Below are 15,704 nucleotides of genomic sequence, written 5' to 3'. Positions count from 1 at the left end.
CCATCGTCTCCTTCAGTCGCTTCATTATTTTGGGTTTCAATTTGCTTCTAACTTCTTAATGGACATAAGATCAGCAGCCCGACTATTCCATCGATGGCGGCTAGATAGCTTCGCCTGTGATTATTGCCCTCCCATGCCCATTAAACTGTATGCTTCTCATCTTAGCTTGGCTCACTTGTACATGCATACACACAGAAGAGAGAGAGAACAAAGCATCCAAGAACTCTTTGACCCTACGAACAGCGCAAAGGCGCAAATCGCAGGCCATAATCTTTTATTAACTGTCGATATATTTTTGGGGAGAATTTTGAGGGAGAAAAATTCAAGGGGAATTTTCAAACCTTCTGCTGGTACTTGGTTGAACTGAAACAGCGCCTTGCCCGCACTCGCCAGACGCACACACCTTCAACAGCCGACCTTCCTCTCTTCTTCTTTTTTCTTTTTTTTTTTTTTTTCCCTTATGCTGCCGCTGGCTCTTTGCTGGATTTGTTGACGTTTGCTTATTGACTTTTGACTTTTGGCTTTTGGCTTTAGACTTGCCCGTGGCCACCCCCTCGCTTGCCAAAACCCACAACAAAGCCAACCCATCTCATCCCATCTCATCCTAAACTTGTTCTTCCTTCTTTCCTTCCGTCTCCGTTCTCCGTTCCCCGTTCTCCGATTCCCCGTTTCTCCATTGTATATTCCCGGATCTATATATACGCTGCCCTTATTCTTTTCCGCTTCTCCCTTCTGGCCATGTCAGAGCCTGGTCTCTCCACAGTGGCCAATACCGCTGTTGCCGCCACTGCCGTCACCACTACGGCTACAACGGGGACCACGCCAGCAACTGAAATCGACCTTGTTCCAACCACAACCATCACCACACCTGCACTTCAAGACTTGACTACCGAGGCTGCTTCCACTATTGCCACGCCCTCCGCCGCCCCAAGACCCGACAACCTCTTTGTGCCCAAGCCTAAGCGGCTGGCGTGCATGATATGTCGTCGCCGTAAACTAAAATGCGACGGCGTCAAGCCGAGCTGTAGCACGTGTGCGCGGCTAGGCCACACCTGCGCGTACGACGAGGTGCGTCGCAAAAGCGGCCCCAAGCGCGGCTATGTAAAGGCGCTTGAGGAACGACTGAGTAAGTCATGCATTTGCTGATTGCAGCCTCTCATTGCCGTAGCCTTTTCTGCCATCTCATCCACATGCATTGCTGGCTGACTAACCATACTCCTGGCCTTTTCGTTTCCGTAGAACAAGTCGAAACCCTCCTTAAAACTCAAGAACCCCCCGCCGTCGCCGCCGCCACCCGTGAATCACCTTCCGTTTCCCGAAATGTTCCTGAGCCGGTCGCCGCCGCCCAAAAGTCTACGGCCACCCCTCCATCAGCCTTCAGACCAAACAGCGCGTTTGTCTCATCCGAAAATGACACAGACTGGCGCTTTAAACACTCCTCACCCCATGCCTCCGGTGCTACCCGCCAGCAAACGCCACGGGCCCAGTCACAGGCTGGCTCAACGCCTGATGACACAGGAAGATCTGCTTATAACCATACAATACCACCTCCAATGGCGGAAAACCGCCAACGAGATCTCGTGGATTTGGGATTGGAAGAGCCCTTGCCCTTCCAGGACGCTATTGACGAACTGTAAGCTAGATTTTCATGTCCACATACCCCCCACCCCCTACACCCGTCATGCCCTATGCTATGTTCCCGCTACCCCCCCCCCTCCCCCCTCCTATGTCTGTTATCGTTCTTCAGAAAGGCTTACCTTGTCCTAGCCACAAAATATTTTTTGAAAAGGTGCACGCCTCGGTGCCTATGATCCACAGACATCGATACCTGGCCGCTATGACGCTGTGAGTAACCAGACACCAACTATAATCGAGACGGCTCAGCCCAATGCAAATCCTAACAACCACTGCCTCCTAGCCCACCCACCCAACAACCACCTGTCGCCCTCCGCTATGCTATATGGACTCTCGCTAGTTGCGTAAGCGAGAAATACTATGCCACCAAGGACATATTCTACCAGCGTGCACGAAAATATGCTGAGCTCGATTATCTGAAGGGGTTTGGTGAACACATTATTTCAATTGCTCATGCGCAGGCTCATGTACTCATTGCGTCATACGAGTTCAAGATGATGCATTTTCCACGGGCTTGGATGAGTACCGGCTCAGCTGTGCGGTTATGTCAAATGTGAGTTATCATTATAAAACCTGAAAATGTAGATGCGACTTGCAACTATAACTATTTTGAGCAATCCGTGCTCTCTGACACTCTCACCACCCATTCTCACTCCCGCTTTTTTGTCCACCTTGAAGTAGCTAACCGTTCCTTCTTCCCGCTTTTTAGGATCGGCCTTAATCGGCTCGATAGTAGTGGTCTTGATGTCAAACAATGTCTTCCTCCACCACGAGACTGGACCGAACATGAAGAGCGCCGAAGAACTTTTTGGCTAGCCTTCTGCGAAGACCGATATGCTAGTATTGGCACAGGCTGGCCCATGACCATTGACGAGCGTGACATCTCCACCAATCTTCCGTCTTCAGAAGAGGCCTTTGATATGAGCAAGCCCGAGCAGACGGGTACCCTGAAAGACGCCATGACCCCGGCTGGTGCTTCCAAGCTGTCAGCTTTTGCCAGCGTTGTGCTGTCAAGCGCCATGTTTGGTCGCAACTTAATCCATCTACATCGACCCGATCCTGAAGACCGTGACCATGACCTCAACGGCGAGTTTTGGAAGAGACATCGCCAGCTGGATGGTATTCTACTCAACACTCTCATGTCACTACCCGCGAACCTAAAGCTCCCCGAAGGCTTGATGACGCCAAATGTCGTGTTTGTACACATGAGCATGCATACTTCGACTATTTGCCTGCATCAGGCAGCAATTTTCAAGGCCGATAGCTATCACTTGCCCGCCAACGTCGGCATGGAAAGTAAGATCAGGTGCATTACGGCAGCTAATGAGATTACTTATATTATGCGCATGGTCGCCCATCTTGACCTTTCTTCCGTAAGTCTCATAGCTTTTGTTACAGAAATGGCTTCGATGCTATTTTAGTTATAACGGAGCACTGATTTTTCTTTAGATGAATTCCTTTGTGGCCTTCTGTCTATACGTCGCAGCACGCGTATTCGTGCAGTATCTCAAGAGCCAGCCTGAGGATAGTCAAGTGGCCGACTCTCTCCGTTTTTTGCTTGGATCTATGACTGCCCTGAGACGCCTGAATCCGTTGACCGAGTCATTCCTCGTGCAACTGGATGTTGATCTAGACGCACTCATGGCCCGAAATCCTCGGCTGCATAACGCTTTTCCCAGAGCGTCTGAACTAGTATGTTTTCATTTTTCTTTCGATCGTAATATAGAGGCCTTTATACTAACTGTCACAAAGCCTACATCCCATCCCTTCAGCGCATTAGCCGGCGGAACCTATTCTAAGATGCCAATCTCGGCACAGCTCCGCACCGGCTTTGAAGCCTATGGAGGTGAAAACCGCTTCATGCACCCGCCTGATGACAATGGTGTCAATTCTCAAACATCAGCTGCAAATAACCTCTCGCCCCCCTCTGATTCCACATCCGCCAGACAGGCTCATCCACCGACTTCCAACTCGATGCTCGCTAGCCAATGGCTCAAAATTTCTGGCCAATCGAATGCAAATATGCCCCAAACTATGACCACATCACCACACTCGGGAACATCGGTAATTGGCAGTGTTGGAGGAGGCGACAGTTCTGCCGACCCAATTGATGTGGCCATGTCAAACCATGGCACACCGTCGGCAAGCAATAGGCCAACACCCAACTCCATCTGTTCCGATCACCACCAATCAGACCAACACCAGCAACACTCGCTCCACGCATCCCGATCTATACCATCTCATTCAACACCGCTTAATAACCCGGCTACTAGTGGCTCGGGTCACACCTCGTTCAATACAACCCCGGTTTCACAGGACCACTCGGTGCCTCCCAATGGCAGTTCATACACTTCGGGGGGGCAACCTTTTTGGCATGTCGCCATCGGTGGCTCATGACTGCTTTAATCCAGAAACCACGAACGATCCGAACTTTGTTAATAGTTGGCCAGAGGTTGGACAGGGCCAGTCTATGACCCCCATGGCTGAAGGCGTCTTAAGGACTTTTATGAATCTAGTTCCTATGGACGCCATGGACATGTCGACCTGGGATCAGCATATCCAATGAAAACAAAACAAATAGAAGGGGACGGGGGGGGAGGTTAATACCTGTTCATTTCCAGCACTTCCACCATTAGTACATGTACCGCACTCTACTCATTGTCTTGAATACCCAAAGAATAGCGCCTTGTTTTCCTTTTTTTTTTTTCCTTTTTACTTTTCTATCATCAGCTGTATAAATTTCTAAACTTTCTCGGGAAGCTTTTGTGAATGCTAAGAAATTGGTTTACGACTAATTATTTGTTGCTTTAGTGGAAACGTGATTGGTCTATTTAGTGAAAACTTTGAATATTTTTGTTGAGAGTATCAAAGGGAATGGTGCTCCAGAAAAGGGACAGGGTTGATATACAAAAGTGTGGTATGGCTGAGAGAGAAAGGGGGACCGCCAACAGTTAATTGGAATAGGCATGGGCGAAATGTGGTATCGAGAGACAAAAGGGAAATGAGAGAAATAGTGTCGTAGAACGTCGTAGCCGGCAGTCAACAAGAGGAGAAGGGGAATGTTTGTGCGAATCAGGCGGTAGCCTCCTCGCTCTGCTTGACACTATAGGCCTTGAGAAACTCGGGATCGTTTTCAATCTCCTCTTTGATCTAAAGCAATCAGTTGTTAGCAGAGTCTCTTTATCCCTATCCTGCACTGCAATCCGTAGGCACTTCTCTCCGTAGATAGGGGTCAAACGTACAATATCCAGGCCTCCCACCAGCTCGCCATCAATCCATAGCTGGGGGTATGTTGGCCAGTCCGCGTATTCCTTGAGACCCTGGCGCACTTCATCATCAGCCAGAATGTTGAAGAATCCATACTTGACTGACTTCTCACGGAGCAGTGCAACAAGCTGGCGCGAAAATCCGCACTGCGGTGAGCTTGGCGTGCCCTTCATAAACAGCATCACAGGTGCAGCCTTGACCAAATCTTTCAAGCGCGCGAAAAGCTCCTCCTTGGCCTTGACGGGATCGACAGGCGGCTCTGGGTCCTGAGTGTCTTGGGCGGCGGCGCCGTTTGCTGTAGGAGTAGCACTGCTTTGCGCAGCACCAGTAGCAGCAGTAGTAGTAGTAGCGGAGCCAGACGACTCGGTAGCACTGTGCTTTTCAACAGCAGCACGAACACGAGTAGCACTGCTACCACTAACGCTCTCTAGTACAGTGCCATTGCGCATAAGCACAATGAACGGCACGGCAGTCACATCAAACTGCTCGCTAATGTCGCTCAGCTCTTCGGCATTGATGCTAACCCATGAGCTGGTTTCCGGTGCATATTCGCTGGCGAGGGTCTCGATAACGATAGCCATTTGCTTGCAGGGGGCAGCCCACGGCGCATGGAAGGAGATGACGAGCAAAGACGAGGCCGGGACAGAAGCCAGATGCTGGTCCCAAGCCTCTTGGGTGGTAATCTCGGTCACCTTGGACATTTTCGGGTTTACGATAATAATCGGATATAATTTGTGAGCGGCTTAAGGAAAGAGATGTCGCAGAAAATTTTATGAACGGCGGCGAAAAAAAATAGGCGATGATGCAAGGCTGCGAGGGTTGTGTGAGTCTAGTATTGAGAGGGTCGATGGCGGGGTAGCGGGGAAGAAATCAAAATGAAAATCAAAATTCAGATCAAAACTAAGATGAGAGCTGAATGAGCCAGACTCACTGATTGAAAGAAGCTCAGGAGGAATTAAGAGGGGAGAATTCTGCATGTAGGCCTAACAAGCACAGATTGATAACGGAAGAGAGGGTCATTAGAAATAAAATAGAGTGAATATTTCTTACTCCAGCGTGTGACGCCACCGACTTGAGATAGAGCCCGTGATGGCGCAATCCTATTGAATTACTAGGCGGGGCTAGCCGCTTAGCGCACTGCGTTAAACAGCGGCTATACAAATACAGTGTCAGTAGGGCCACCACAAAGGGTGGCTTCAGGCTTCAGTGGCCTTGGACCACTAAGAGCACCGCCAAAGGTGCTGAGACAGGCTTATTTACACTTACATAAGCCCTTTTTTATCAGATCCTGTAAGAAAGCAAGAGTCATAACAACTTTGGCTTCAAATGACGTCTCATCTGCTCTATTTCTGGCTGGGAATTTGCTAGAATTTATTCATTAGTATACGCAATTTCTACCAGATTATATCAGAGATGCCGCTTTTTAGTTTAGTCATTTTAATCCCCAAGTATCATGGCAGAAGTCGTTATGTAGGTTATGTTGCAGCGCTCTTCGGCGCTGTGCTAACCCGCAACCCACCCCCACTAAAACACACCCCATTATAAGGCTGTCATTACTTGATTGCCTTAGAAAGGTAGTCACAGCCTGTTATGATCACCATGTAGCAAAACTTCAGCTTCCCTTAGACTAAGCTTTGAACAACCCTCCGCAAATTCTTCTCTTCTCACCTCCCTACTTCCACCAACACAGCTCAACCCATCCACAATGCCTAGCCCCACACCCCTTGAAATTGCGACCAAGGCCGTCATCCGCCTTGTCAAGGAGGAAAAGTCCTATCACATTGAGCTAGTCAGCCAACTAGCCCGTCTGGACAAGTTGAAGAATGAGGCGGCTACCACTACCGACGAGAACCACAGCTTCATGGTGAAGCAGGAGGTACCCAAGCCATAGACAACCCATCAGCCCTTAATTACCTTGCTCTAATACATACTGCAGGAAACCGCCATCCAAGAAACACGTGCTGTATTCCAGCCTCTTCGTCTTCGCATCGCAGCTGCTGTCGAGAAACTTGTCGCCCAGATCGCCTCCGACGAGGCCTCTGCTACTTCCGAGCAACTTACTGCTGCAAGAGATGCAGTCACACAGGGTCGTGCCATCATGGAACAGGCAGTCAAAGATGCCACCATTGTCACTGCCTAAAGCTGGATACGACAAACGTGAGGTAGTTCGATGAGAAACATGACCATAACATTACTCGCCTGTTCTTGCAAAATGCAATCACAGATATAGGAAAACTGCATTCGTCTTGTTTCTTTCAAGAAGTCCTAATTGCTTAATAACCATGGTCCATTATCCATATTTATTGCTTTGAAAAACAAGGCAAAAACCAACGTATTCAAGATCAGGTGTAGTCATAATACCAAGTAAATAGCACAGCCCGCATAATGGCGTCATTGCGCAGTCAAAGAAGCAGAAATTCAAGCAGCAACGCTATGCTATACAATACAAACGAAAATAATGCCAGTTCCCAGAAATATCACATGCTACTGAAATCACTCGCTCAGCATCCAGTAAAGCAAACACTCACTACCTATCCATCTCCATGTCTTCTTGTGACGACCCATCTACCATCATACGCGGTGCATCAGCCACACTGTGTCCCTTGGACACTCCGTCATCCATCTCAACGTCCTCGCCTTCTTCAATCTCACCGTCATCGCCATCATCGTTGTTGTCAGCATCATCCGCGCTTCTCTGGCCCGTCTCTCCTGGTCGCTCTTCACGTATAGAGCGACTCGATGCGCAACTGCGACTGCGCGATCTGCTGAGCTGGCCACGTAGTGTTGACCCAAGACGTTCCTTGTCCTTAGTAGCGGCCCCTTCTCCATTGTCTGAAGCCATTGCAATTTCAGAGTCGCCCTTGGTAGCATCTGGCCGTGGCGTAGCACTTCTGCTTGCTGGGCCGGGCCGTGGAGTACCAGCCGACGCTTCAACCGCCTCATCCTCCTCCTCTACCATGCCCTGTCTACGGTCAACTTCGTCTGCCTCATCGCGAATCTGCGCGCGTAGCAGCATGCCTTCCTCCATAATGCGGTTAAATTGATCACGTCGCTCGCGCCATGTTTCGGCATATGTTTCGCGCTCGCGCTCTAGTTCGGCGCACTCCTCCTCAAGCTTCTTAAGGCTAGTAAGCTGGTCGGTGCGTGGGCGCAGCAGTCGGTTGGCGGTTATCTTGTCGGCGAGATCGTCAAAGCGCTTGCGCTTGCTGAGTGTAGTTCGAGCCTCGTCAAGTTTCTCACGTAGAGTCGCATTTTCATCGCGTGCTGCTTGGCATTCGTCAAGAATGCGCTGCTTGTCGGTTTCGTATAAATCGCGTTGGCGGGCGTTGGCATCAAAAAGGAATTGTAGACGGGACAGCGAAGAGTCGAAAATCGCAAAGTCAGTAGTGAGATCATCCTTTAAAAACTCCAGCATCCGCTGCTGATTGAGCCGCTCTTCTGAAGTAGAAGTATTTGCTAAAGATGTGACCAAAGTTTGTAAGCGCTTAGTAACTCTTTTGAAGGGGCGTTCTTCAACATTGAGCAACCGGCTCTTGTGCAACTCTTGTTCAGAGCGGTCTTCGAGGACTCCCCAGGTTTCCATCATGATTGGTGATGCTGACCGCTAGAATATTTATGAAAGCAAATATCTAATATCAGGAGTATAGTTTCCAGTATAGTTTCACTAATAGTGAGAGTAGCGGCAGCGAAAAAGAAAGGTTATCCGATGCAAAACATAAGTATAGGCTAAGTTGAGTTATCTACCAAATTATTTTCAAACTGTCGCCAGCCTTGTACCACATGCAACCAATCAAATTGTCTCTTTGTAGGAGTCGCGTCAGCTTAGTCATCGCCTCCCCCCACCCCCATTAAACCTGTTTGACTTGAGCTTGATCTTCAGTTTGCATCCTTGCAAACTTTGATTTTCTGTTGACATAATTTCCACTACTCCATATTCACGCTCTACTGTTCTATATTTTGTTAACAGTCCTTTCTCTATCCATATTTGCTTTTGTTTTCCATATTCTGAATGTCGTCTTTAGCCATTTAAAATACACCGTTTTCAACTATACTCATATCTAGCGCATCTCGAAATGGACGACGAACGCTCTCGGCTTCTCAGTCGCATCAGTCAATTGGCTGGTAAGCAGCCTTTTTCAATGGCTTGTTTGTGCCCAAAGCTAGCTAGCTAACAATCGACTCTAGGCCAAATCAATCGCCATAAAAACAGTCAGACCAGCGGTAGCCTTCGTGCCGGTGCACACAGCCAAAGTGGATACAACACTCCCAGCAACGGCTATCATCCCTATCAACGAGGTTTGTGTAGCTCCCCTCATCCCACCCGCTGCTAAAATAACTAACGCTGGCACACAACTATAGCACGAGGCACCCGAGGCGGGTATCGCGGGAGAGGCCACTATGCGGGCTTTTCGGGGCGTCTCCCCGCTCCAAACTCATCGAATACCTCCACCAGCGATGTAGTAACCTCAGCATCGACTGGCACTACAACACCATCGTTTGTCACACGCTCAGACCGCCACCTGCAGCTAATTAACACCAATGTCTACGATCAAGACGCCTCGTCGCACTCTCGGGCGCTGCAACTTTCGAAGCAAAAGCATCTCCAGGATAAAAGCGCCCGGGAAAAGGCCAAACTTCGCTCTTTTCTTCGGAGCAAGGCCATTTCCCCTTCGAATATTAACCACTCAGACAACAAGCAGTATACCATTGACGTCGGTGGTATCAAGTACCACGTAGCTAATGGCGGTAGCAAACTTATCAAAGCTGGTTCGACCCACCCCCGTGGTCCAATATCACAATCACAGCTCTCTAACCTCTCTCCAGACAAACTCAACATGGACGGACCAACCCCCAAAATCGCGATGGTTGGTGGAGTCAAGTTCTTCCGCAGCAAGCATGGGAACTTATACCGTGAATCCATCGTGAGGGCCCAACGGTATGTTGCCCCGTCTCAATACCATGGGCCGCTAATAAATTTCGACTATAGACAACACGGACAGGTCACGAAAAGCTCCGAGCCATGCAAAGCCTTTTCTTTTTCCGGTATTATTCTTTTTCCAAGCTCCGCTTTCCTGCGCTACGCCTCTTCGAAATTCCCAATTCACGCTACTCCATGTGGCAGACAACATCTGCCAGCGGTGTTGTTTGCCAGCCTAAATCCCAACATACTAGAAGCAATAGCAAGCGAAGACGGCCACGCTCTAAGCCTTCTTCCCCCGTCCCCACACTAACTTGTGTTCTTGTGTTTTATTTAGGATCATGCCCCAAAGGCCCTCAGTGCCGCTATGTCCATGACTATAGCAGAGTAGCTATTTGCAAAGAGTTCCTTCAAAAGGGAACCTGTCCCAGTGGCGACCACTGTGATTTGTCCCACGACCTGAAGCCAGAAAGAACACCTACGTGCCTACATTATTCCAAGGGTAATTGTTCCAACCCAGAATGCAGGTATGCCCACTCGGTTGCCTCTCTAGGCGCCATGGTCTGCCAGTCATTTGGACTGTATGGCTATTGCGACAAGGGAACAGAATGCCCCCAACGTCACGTGTTTGAATGCCCCGATTTCAGCAATACTGGCAAGTGTAATACGAAGGGTTGCAAGCTTCTGCATCGTGAAAGGGCAAGCGTCCTTCGCAAGCAGCAAGAAAGAGAAGCAAACGGCGACTACACAGATATTTCGAGCGACGAAGAGTCTGTTGGCAGCGGCGACTTTGACTCGGACATGGAGGAACTATTCCACGATGATGATGATTCTGACTTTGACCTGGATCAAGACATGGTTGCTCTATAAGTATCCGTGGTTTGTGTCCTACTAAAGAAAAGGATCGTCATTCTTGTATTTCGTTGTTGACTGTCGACGCTGCCAACAGTGCTGTAACAAAATGGCCAGAAATCTGTCCCAGACGCATAAGGCACCGATCTTCCCCATCCTAAGTAACAAGCTCTTTGCCATATTATGCTCATCTAGAGTGCAGTCTCGTGTTACTTTTTTTTCGTTCCTCAGCCTCTGTTTAGCTATTATGGGCAATCTTTCCCTATCCCGGGAAGGTATATATTTTCAAGGAATCACTAAATAGTGAGCCTACCGTATGTCAAGGTCACTATTTGATTATACACATGCCAGCCAGAGTTGTTGGCTAGTGCGTTGTTGGGAGGTTTTAGGATTAGAAGATACCCCAGTCCTGTTTACTAAACGCAATGCCTTGCGTTGTTTTTCAATGCAAAGCAACAAGATGGAAAATAACTCCAAAAAGAAGAAAAAAAGAAGAACAAGGAGGAAAGAAAGAAAATTTTAGGCGAGAAGGAAAAGAATACCATGTCGTTTCTTTGTTAAAGGCTATTCTTACTACAACGGTGCAAACTTTAATGTGACATGCAACATGGAATAATCGATGCGTGAAGGGACTATCCAGAACATCAGACAAGCTACCATACCATGAGAACAGAGCAAACGTATTCGGACATAGCAATCAAACTGGCTCTAACAGGTTACGTGCAATATATGGAGATATAACTTATGGACATCATACAAAAAGATTTTATGCCATTAAAAACAGAAAAAAAAGAGAAAAAAAAGAGTAATAATGCTAACAGTCCACCTTCACCCTTTCCATCAGTCTCATCGCATTCCTGACTCGGCATCACCTGGCTGTCTATACGCTAAAGGCTCGCGTTCCGTCGCATAACTATAAGACCCAATGCCAGCCCACATGGCCTTGTCCTTACTGCGCGGAGCCCAGGCCCAGCCACCTCCGTAGCTAATGGGCATATGGTAGTAGCGGAAGGCAAAGAAGGCACTGACAACACCAATCAAGAAGCCCGTGACAATATCAGTGCTGTGATGGCGGAAGTCGAACCAACGTGAAGCTGCAACGAAGATAGCAGTAAAAGTAGGCAGTAGGGTAAGAAGCAGTAGATACAGTGGCGGGGCGGCAGCTTGTTGACGTGCAGCAGTGACCATTCGATCATGGGCGACATCTCGCTTGTTAGCGCCACCAGTGGGGTAAGGTGCAATAAGCTCGATACCATCATCGTTGGGGTCATGTCGGGTGCCCTCAGCCTTGCTTCCAGAAGGATCGGACGCACGGGGAGCAGCACTAACAGTACGTGACGGGAAGGCATGGTACGAAACAAGCGGGTCCTTAAGGTCGGATGGAGATAGGTAAGGAATAGTAACACTGAACTTGGAGGCCAAGAAGAGAGAAAGGTAGATCAGACCAGCAGCAGCAGATGAGGCGTGACCACTCGGGAACGAGCGGAAGCCGTCATCGAGCACTTCGTGATCCTTGTTAGTGCAGATGTCGGCAGACACAAGATGCCCAGGGAGATAAGTGCTGTTGGAGGTGTTGGGGAGGCGGTAACCACCGACGTAGTATTTTGCGACATTCTTAAGATCGGGTTGACAACGCGCCAGTAGATCGGGGCGTGGGCGGCCCTCAAGGTTCTTCAGGCCATTAGTGACAAACCAGCCGAGGAACAAACTGAGAGCCATGCCGAGGAATCCAATGTGCATCTCCCAAAGCTTACGCCTCCAAATGAGGTTCTTGGGCGTGCCCTTGGGGACAGTTCGACCAGGAACGAACACAAGGCACACGATGAAGATGACAAAGCTAGGAATCAGACTGTTGCAGAGGAACAGTACTACAGGCGGGACGGTCTCATTTTCGGTATAAGGGAAACTGCGATAAAGGAGTTAGCAGGTGCGATTCACGCATTTTATCAAGAGTAGACATTGAATAGAATTGTCGGCCTGATGTCACATAGTCCAGCCATGCACTTAATAGCGGTGCTGACTGTATGCATGGTATGTTTGTGCTTACGAGATTTCGGGGTTGTCAAGGGCGAATGGGCGCTTATTAGGTGTGAGGCCGTTCATGATCACGCAAGCCACACCCAGGGAAAGGACTACGGCCCAGTCCAAGATATAGGACCCAACCAAGATGGCGGGCACGCCTATCATTGTGAAGATGCGGGATCTGGATCTGGAGGTATAATTGGGGCCGGCGAGGGCAGGAGGATAGGCGAGTGGTGGAAGACGGTCGTCGTCGATTTGGTCGTGGGCAGACGGCGAAGAGTAGTGAGTGTCGTGATTATGGTGATTGTGATGGTTCAACGGTCGTTGTAACGGCGATTGGGGAGGACTTTGGGAGTATGGTGGTATATAGGACATGGTCCTGTAAAATAGCGATGGGACGCAAGGAATAAATAGAGGGAAGGACAAAATGAGGAGGGGGTAAAGCGTCTATCATAAAGAGCGAAACGAGACAAAAATAATTTGGACGGCTAAAGGAGAAGAAGGAAGACGCTCGAGACACGGAGAAGGAGAAAAAATAGGAACCAATTTGGTGAGAAAGAAGCCCTGGAAACAAAGCGCACACAACACACGAGCACACAAGCAGACAAGTGCCCTTAAGCAGATTCAAGCACAAGCACTTAGCTAGTCCGGTACCTTTATGTCTGTATGGAAACGCTTGGCTGGTCGGTGCCACAGGACAAACACTGCCTCTTATTTTAGACGGGACGGATTCTTATTTGGAACGGGAAGGGGGGATGGGAGAGGGGGAGGGGGTTTCGGTCTTTAGTGGTGGTGGCGTGTGTATAAACAAAGGAACAAGAGGATTATCTTCGACACAGCGAAACGAACAAAAGGTTTGAGGGTCTAGAAATCCCGATCGCTGTCACAAGTTCAGTGGCTGGGCTTGGGGTGATGCGAGAGCCAGTTACACAGTAAATGCTACATCCCAGAGTTAGCCAAGTCAACAACAAGCTGAGAATCGCAACCACAGCCACAGCTAGTCAACTATGATTCTCTGGTGCAGACATGGATTTTCATTCAGTGTCGCGCTTCTCCTCATCTCTTGTCTTCTCCCCTCTCTACCTCTATGCCTGGCTCCCGATTTGTCAATAACGTTACAGCGCTGCGGGAACGGGCTCACCAGAAGAACTAAGCTTTCCGGCATCACCATAAATGGGACATTGTCACTTTAGCAATGAACAGACCGGCATGAATTCGAAGACCAAAAGAAACGAAGGAAAAGGGACGAAAGTAAATAAAAATAATTCAATAATATAAAAAAGGCATCACGCTTATACAGTGCGTATAGATTTAAAATACGGTATCGCCCTGACAAGATCTACCAAAGGGCAAAATCATGCTGTTTGAGATTCCTCCAGTTCAAGACTGTATTGCGCAAGCTGCTGGGCTGAGCGCTGGGCGCTAGCCCAGAACGCGCTAGGATAGGGCGCCTTTTGTTAGCTGCTGCCGCTGTACAAGGCCCATACACCGTGTAGCCTCCCTGACAGAACCCTTGTAAATGCACAAAAAGGGCTGGGCCTTTGTAAGCTGTACCATCCCACCATATACAACCTGCATCCCAGCTCGTTGCTCAGCCTCCTTTTCACCACTCTTTCTGCAAGAAGCGCGAAAGCGCATGCAAGTCGATGTAGCTGCAGGAATGCTTGAGCAAAGTAACTCTTACTGAGTTGTTCAAATCCCAGCTATTATCGAATGCTGCTGACCAACAACCATACATGGAGGTAAGGATGACCCCCTTCAGCCGCTGAAAATCAACTCCAACAGCCCCTGTCTACCCCCTCAAAAGAACAAAGTTAGGGAATAAGATAAAGCCCCCAACCGAAACCCTTGAGGGCGCTGTTCCACCTCTCCTCCTCCTTCTGCTTCTCACACGGTGTGTTTTTAGTGGCCAATTATAATTCAGGTTGCATGTTTGAACTTAATGCTAGGGGGCCCAAAATAGCATACGTTCAGGCCCGGTCAAACAAGCGGGATGTGAGATCTACAGTGCGTGTCAGTGACCAATAACAGTAATGAATACGGACCAAAAAAAAAACTGAGGAGCCATTTAGAAAAAGGAGGAAAAGGCGAATCTACAAAAAGATATCCCGGAGGTTCGGAAGTTATCCAGATGATCTGGAGCACTGGGAATTGAGCCCAATGCGGGGGTCGAACCCGCAACCTTGAGATTAAGAGTCTCACGCTCTACCGATTGAGCTAACCGGGCGGGATGTTTCGGCTGAAAACTTCGGCTGTACAACATCTCATGAACGCCGAAAAAAAAGCCGGATTAGCAAACCTGTGATCAGCCCTGCAGAGGGTGAATTCTGTCCGGTAACCAATCCGGCGTCGTTTGATCTTAGTGATTCCAGTAGACGTTAAATATATTCAAATCAAATCAAATCAAATCAAATCAAAAAGCGGGAGGGCGAGGGCGAGTAACTGTGATTCCCATAGACGTTAAATATATTCAAATTCAAGTTCAAGAGGGCGAGTAACAAGCCTACTTCGGGGCATACGTGCTTCTCTCGCCCGAGATCTGAGGTCAGCCTTGCAGATGGTCAATTCTGTCCGGTAACCAATCCGGCGTCGTTTGATCTTGGTGATTCCAGTAGACGTTAAATAAACTGAAGTTCAATTCAAAGGGAAAAATAAAAACAAGCAACAAAGTATCTCTCACATAATGCACTATTCAGTCGAAAGCCCATTGAGAAACGGCGACCAAGTTGCCCGTGTTGTATTCTGTATGTAATAGTTAGCAAGCATCGAGATATAAAACTCGTTGAACTCCGACATTGGTCTCAAAGTATGTCACAGTAAGAACGGATAGAGAAATAAAGACCCATTTTCGTAAAGTCGCTGACAAAAAAGCAACGACCTATCATGGGGCCTCTCTTCTCAGTTGGCCAACATGTGGCCCTTTCTTTATTCTCCTCCCTACCTGGGATTAGCACAGCCTTGGGCCTTGAAATACTATACATGTAAGCAGCAACTTGGGTTGTCAGTGTTA

General features: G+C 48.6%; 6 protein-coding genes across 6 annotated transcripts; 3 read left to right on the top strand and 3 right to left on the bottom strand.

Annotated features, from left to right (window-relative positions):
• Positions 1-738: 738 nt before the first annotated feature.
• On the top strand, positions 739-4,032 carry HOO65_070403 (fungal specific transcription factor; the record flags this gene model as incomplete). Its single annotated transcript, XM_071004857.1, has 7 exons — positions 739-1,126; positions 1,240-1,633; positions 1,819-1,845; positions 1,919-2,188; positions 2,345-3,008; positions 3,085-3,327; positions 3,388-4,032. The coding sequence occupies 7 exons, from the start codon at positions 739-741 to the stop codon at positions 4,030-4,032; spliced, it is 2,631 nt and encodes an 876-aa protein (XP_070857121.1).
• Positions 4,033-4,707: 675 nt separating this feature from the next.
• On the bottom strand, positions 4,708-5,603 carry HOO65_070402 (Monothiol glutaredoxin-3; the record flags this gene model as incomplete). Its single annotated transcript, XM_071005139.1, has 2 exons — positions 4,708-4,785; positions 4,878-5,603. 2 exons carry the CDS (start codon positions 5,601-5,603, stop codon positions 4,708-4,710), a joined length of 804 nt encoding a protein of 267 aa, XP_070857120.1.
• A 1,004-nt stretch (positions 5,604-6,607) lies between these two features.
• Positions 6,608-7,042, top strand: HOO65_070401 (Tubulin binding cofactor A; the record flags this gene model as incomplete). Its single annotated transcript, XM_071005201.1, has 2 exons — positions 6,608-6,778; positions 6,839-7,042. 2 exons carry the CDS (start codon positions 6,608-6,610, stop codon positions 7,040-7,042), a joined length of 375 nt encoding a protein of 124 aa, XP_070857119.1.
• Positions 7,043-7,429: 387 nt separating this feature from the next.
• Positions 7,430-8,488, bottom strand: HOO65_070400 (Tho complex subunit 7/Mft1p; the record flags this gene model as incomplete). Its single annotated transcript, XM_071001321.1, has 1 exon — positions 7,430-8,488. The coding sequence occupies one exon, from the start codon at positions 8,486-8,488 to the stop codon at positions 7,430-7,432; it is 1,059 nt and encodes a 352-aa protein (XP_070857118.1).
• Positions 8,489-8,975: 487 nt separating this feature from the next.
• On the top strand, positions 8,976-10,690 carry HOO65_070399 (CCCH zinc finger protein; the record flags this gene model as incomplete). Its single annotated transcript, XM_071004994.1, has 4 exons — positions 8,976-9,024; positions 9,088-9,198; positions 9,262-9,838; positions 10,348-10,690. 4 exons carry the CDS (start codon positions 8,976-8,978, stop codon positions 10,688-10,690), a joined length of 1,080 nt encoding a protein of 359 aa, XP_070857117.1.
• An 828-nt stretch (positions 10,691-11,518) lies between these two features.
• HOO65_070398 (putative pap2 domain-containing protein) lies at positions 11,519-13,069 on the bottom strand (the record flags this gene model as incomplete). The annotated part of the gene is made up of 2 exons (XM_071005015.1): positions 11,519-12,578; positions 12,720-13,069. The coding sequence occupies 2 exons, from the start codon at positions 13,067-13,069 to the stop codon at positions 11,519-11,521; spliced, it is 1,410 nt and encodes a 469-aa protein (XP_070857116.1).
• Positions 13,070-15,704: the final 2,635 nt, after the last annotated feature.

Source organism: Ceratocystis lukuohia (assembly GCF_044167205.1).
Source record: "Ceratocystis lukuohia strain C4212 chromosome Unknown Supercontig7_pilon, whole genome shotgun sequence".
Lineage (NCBI taxonomy): Eukaryota > Fungi > Ascomycota > Sordariomycetes > Microascales > Ceratocystidaceae > Ceratocystis > Ceratocystis lukuohia.
The sequence above is the reverse complement of the archived record's forward strand: the minus strand, read 5'-3'. Positions and strand labels throughout refer to the sequence as shown.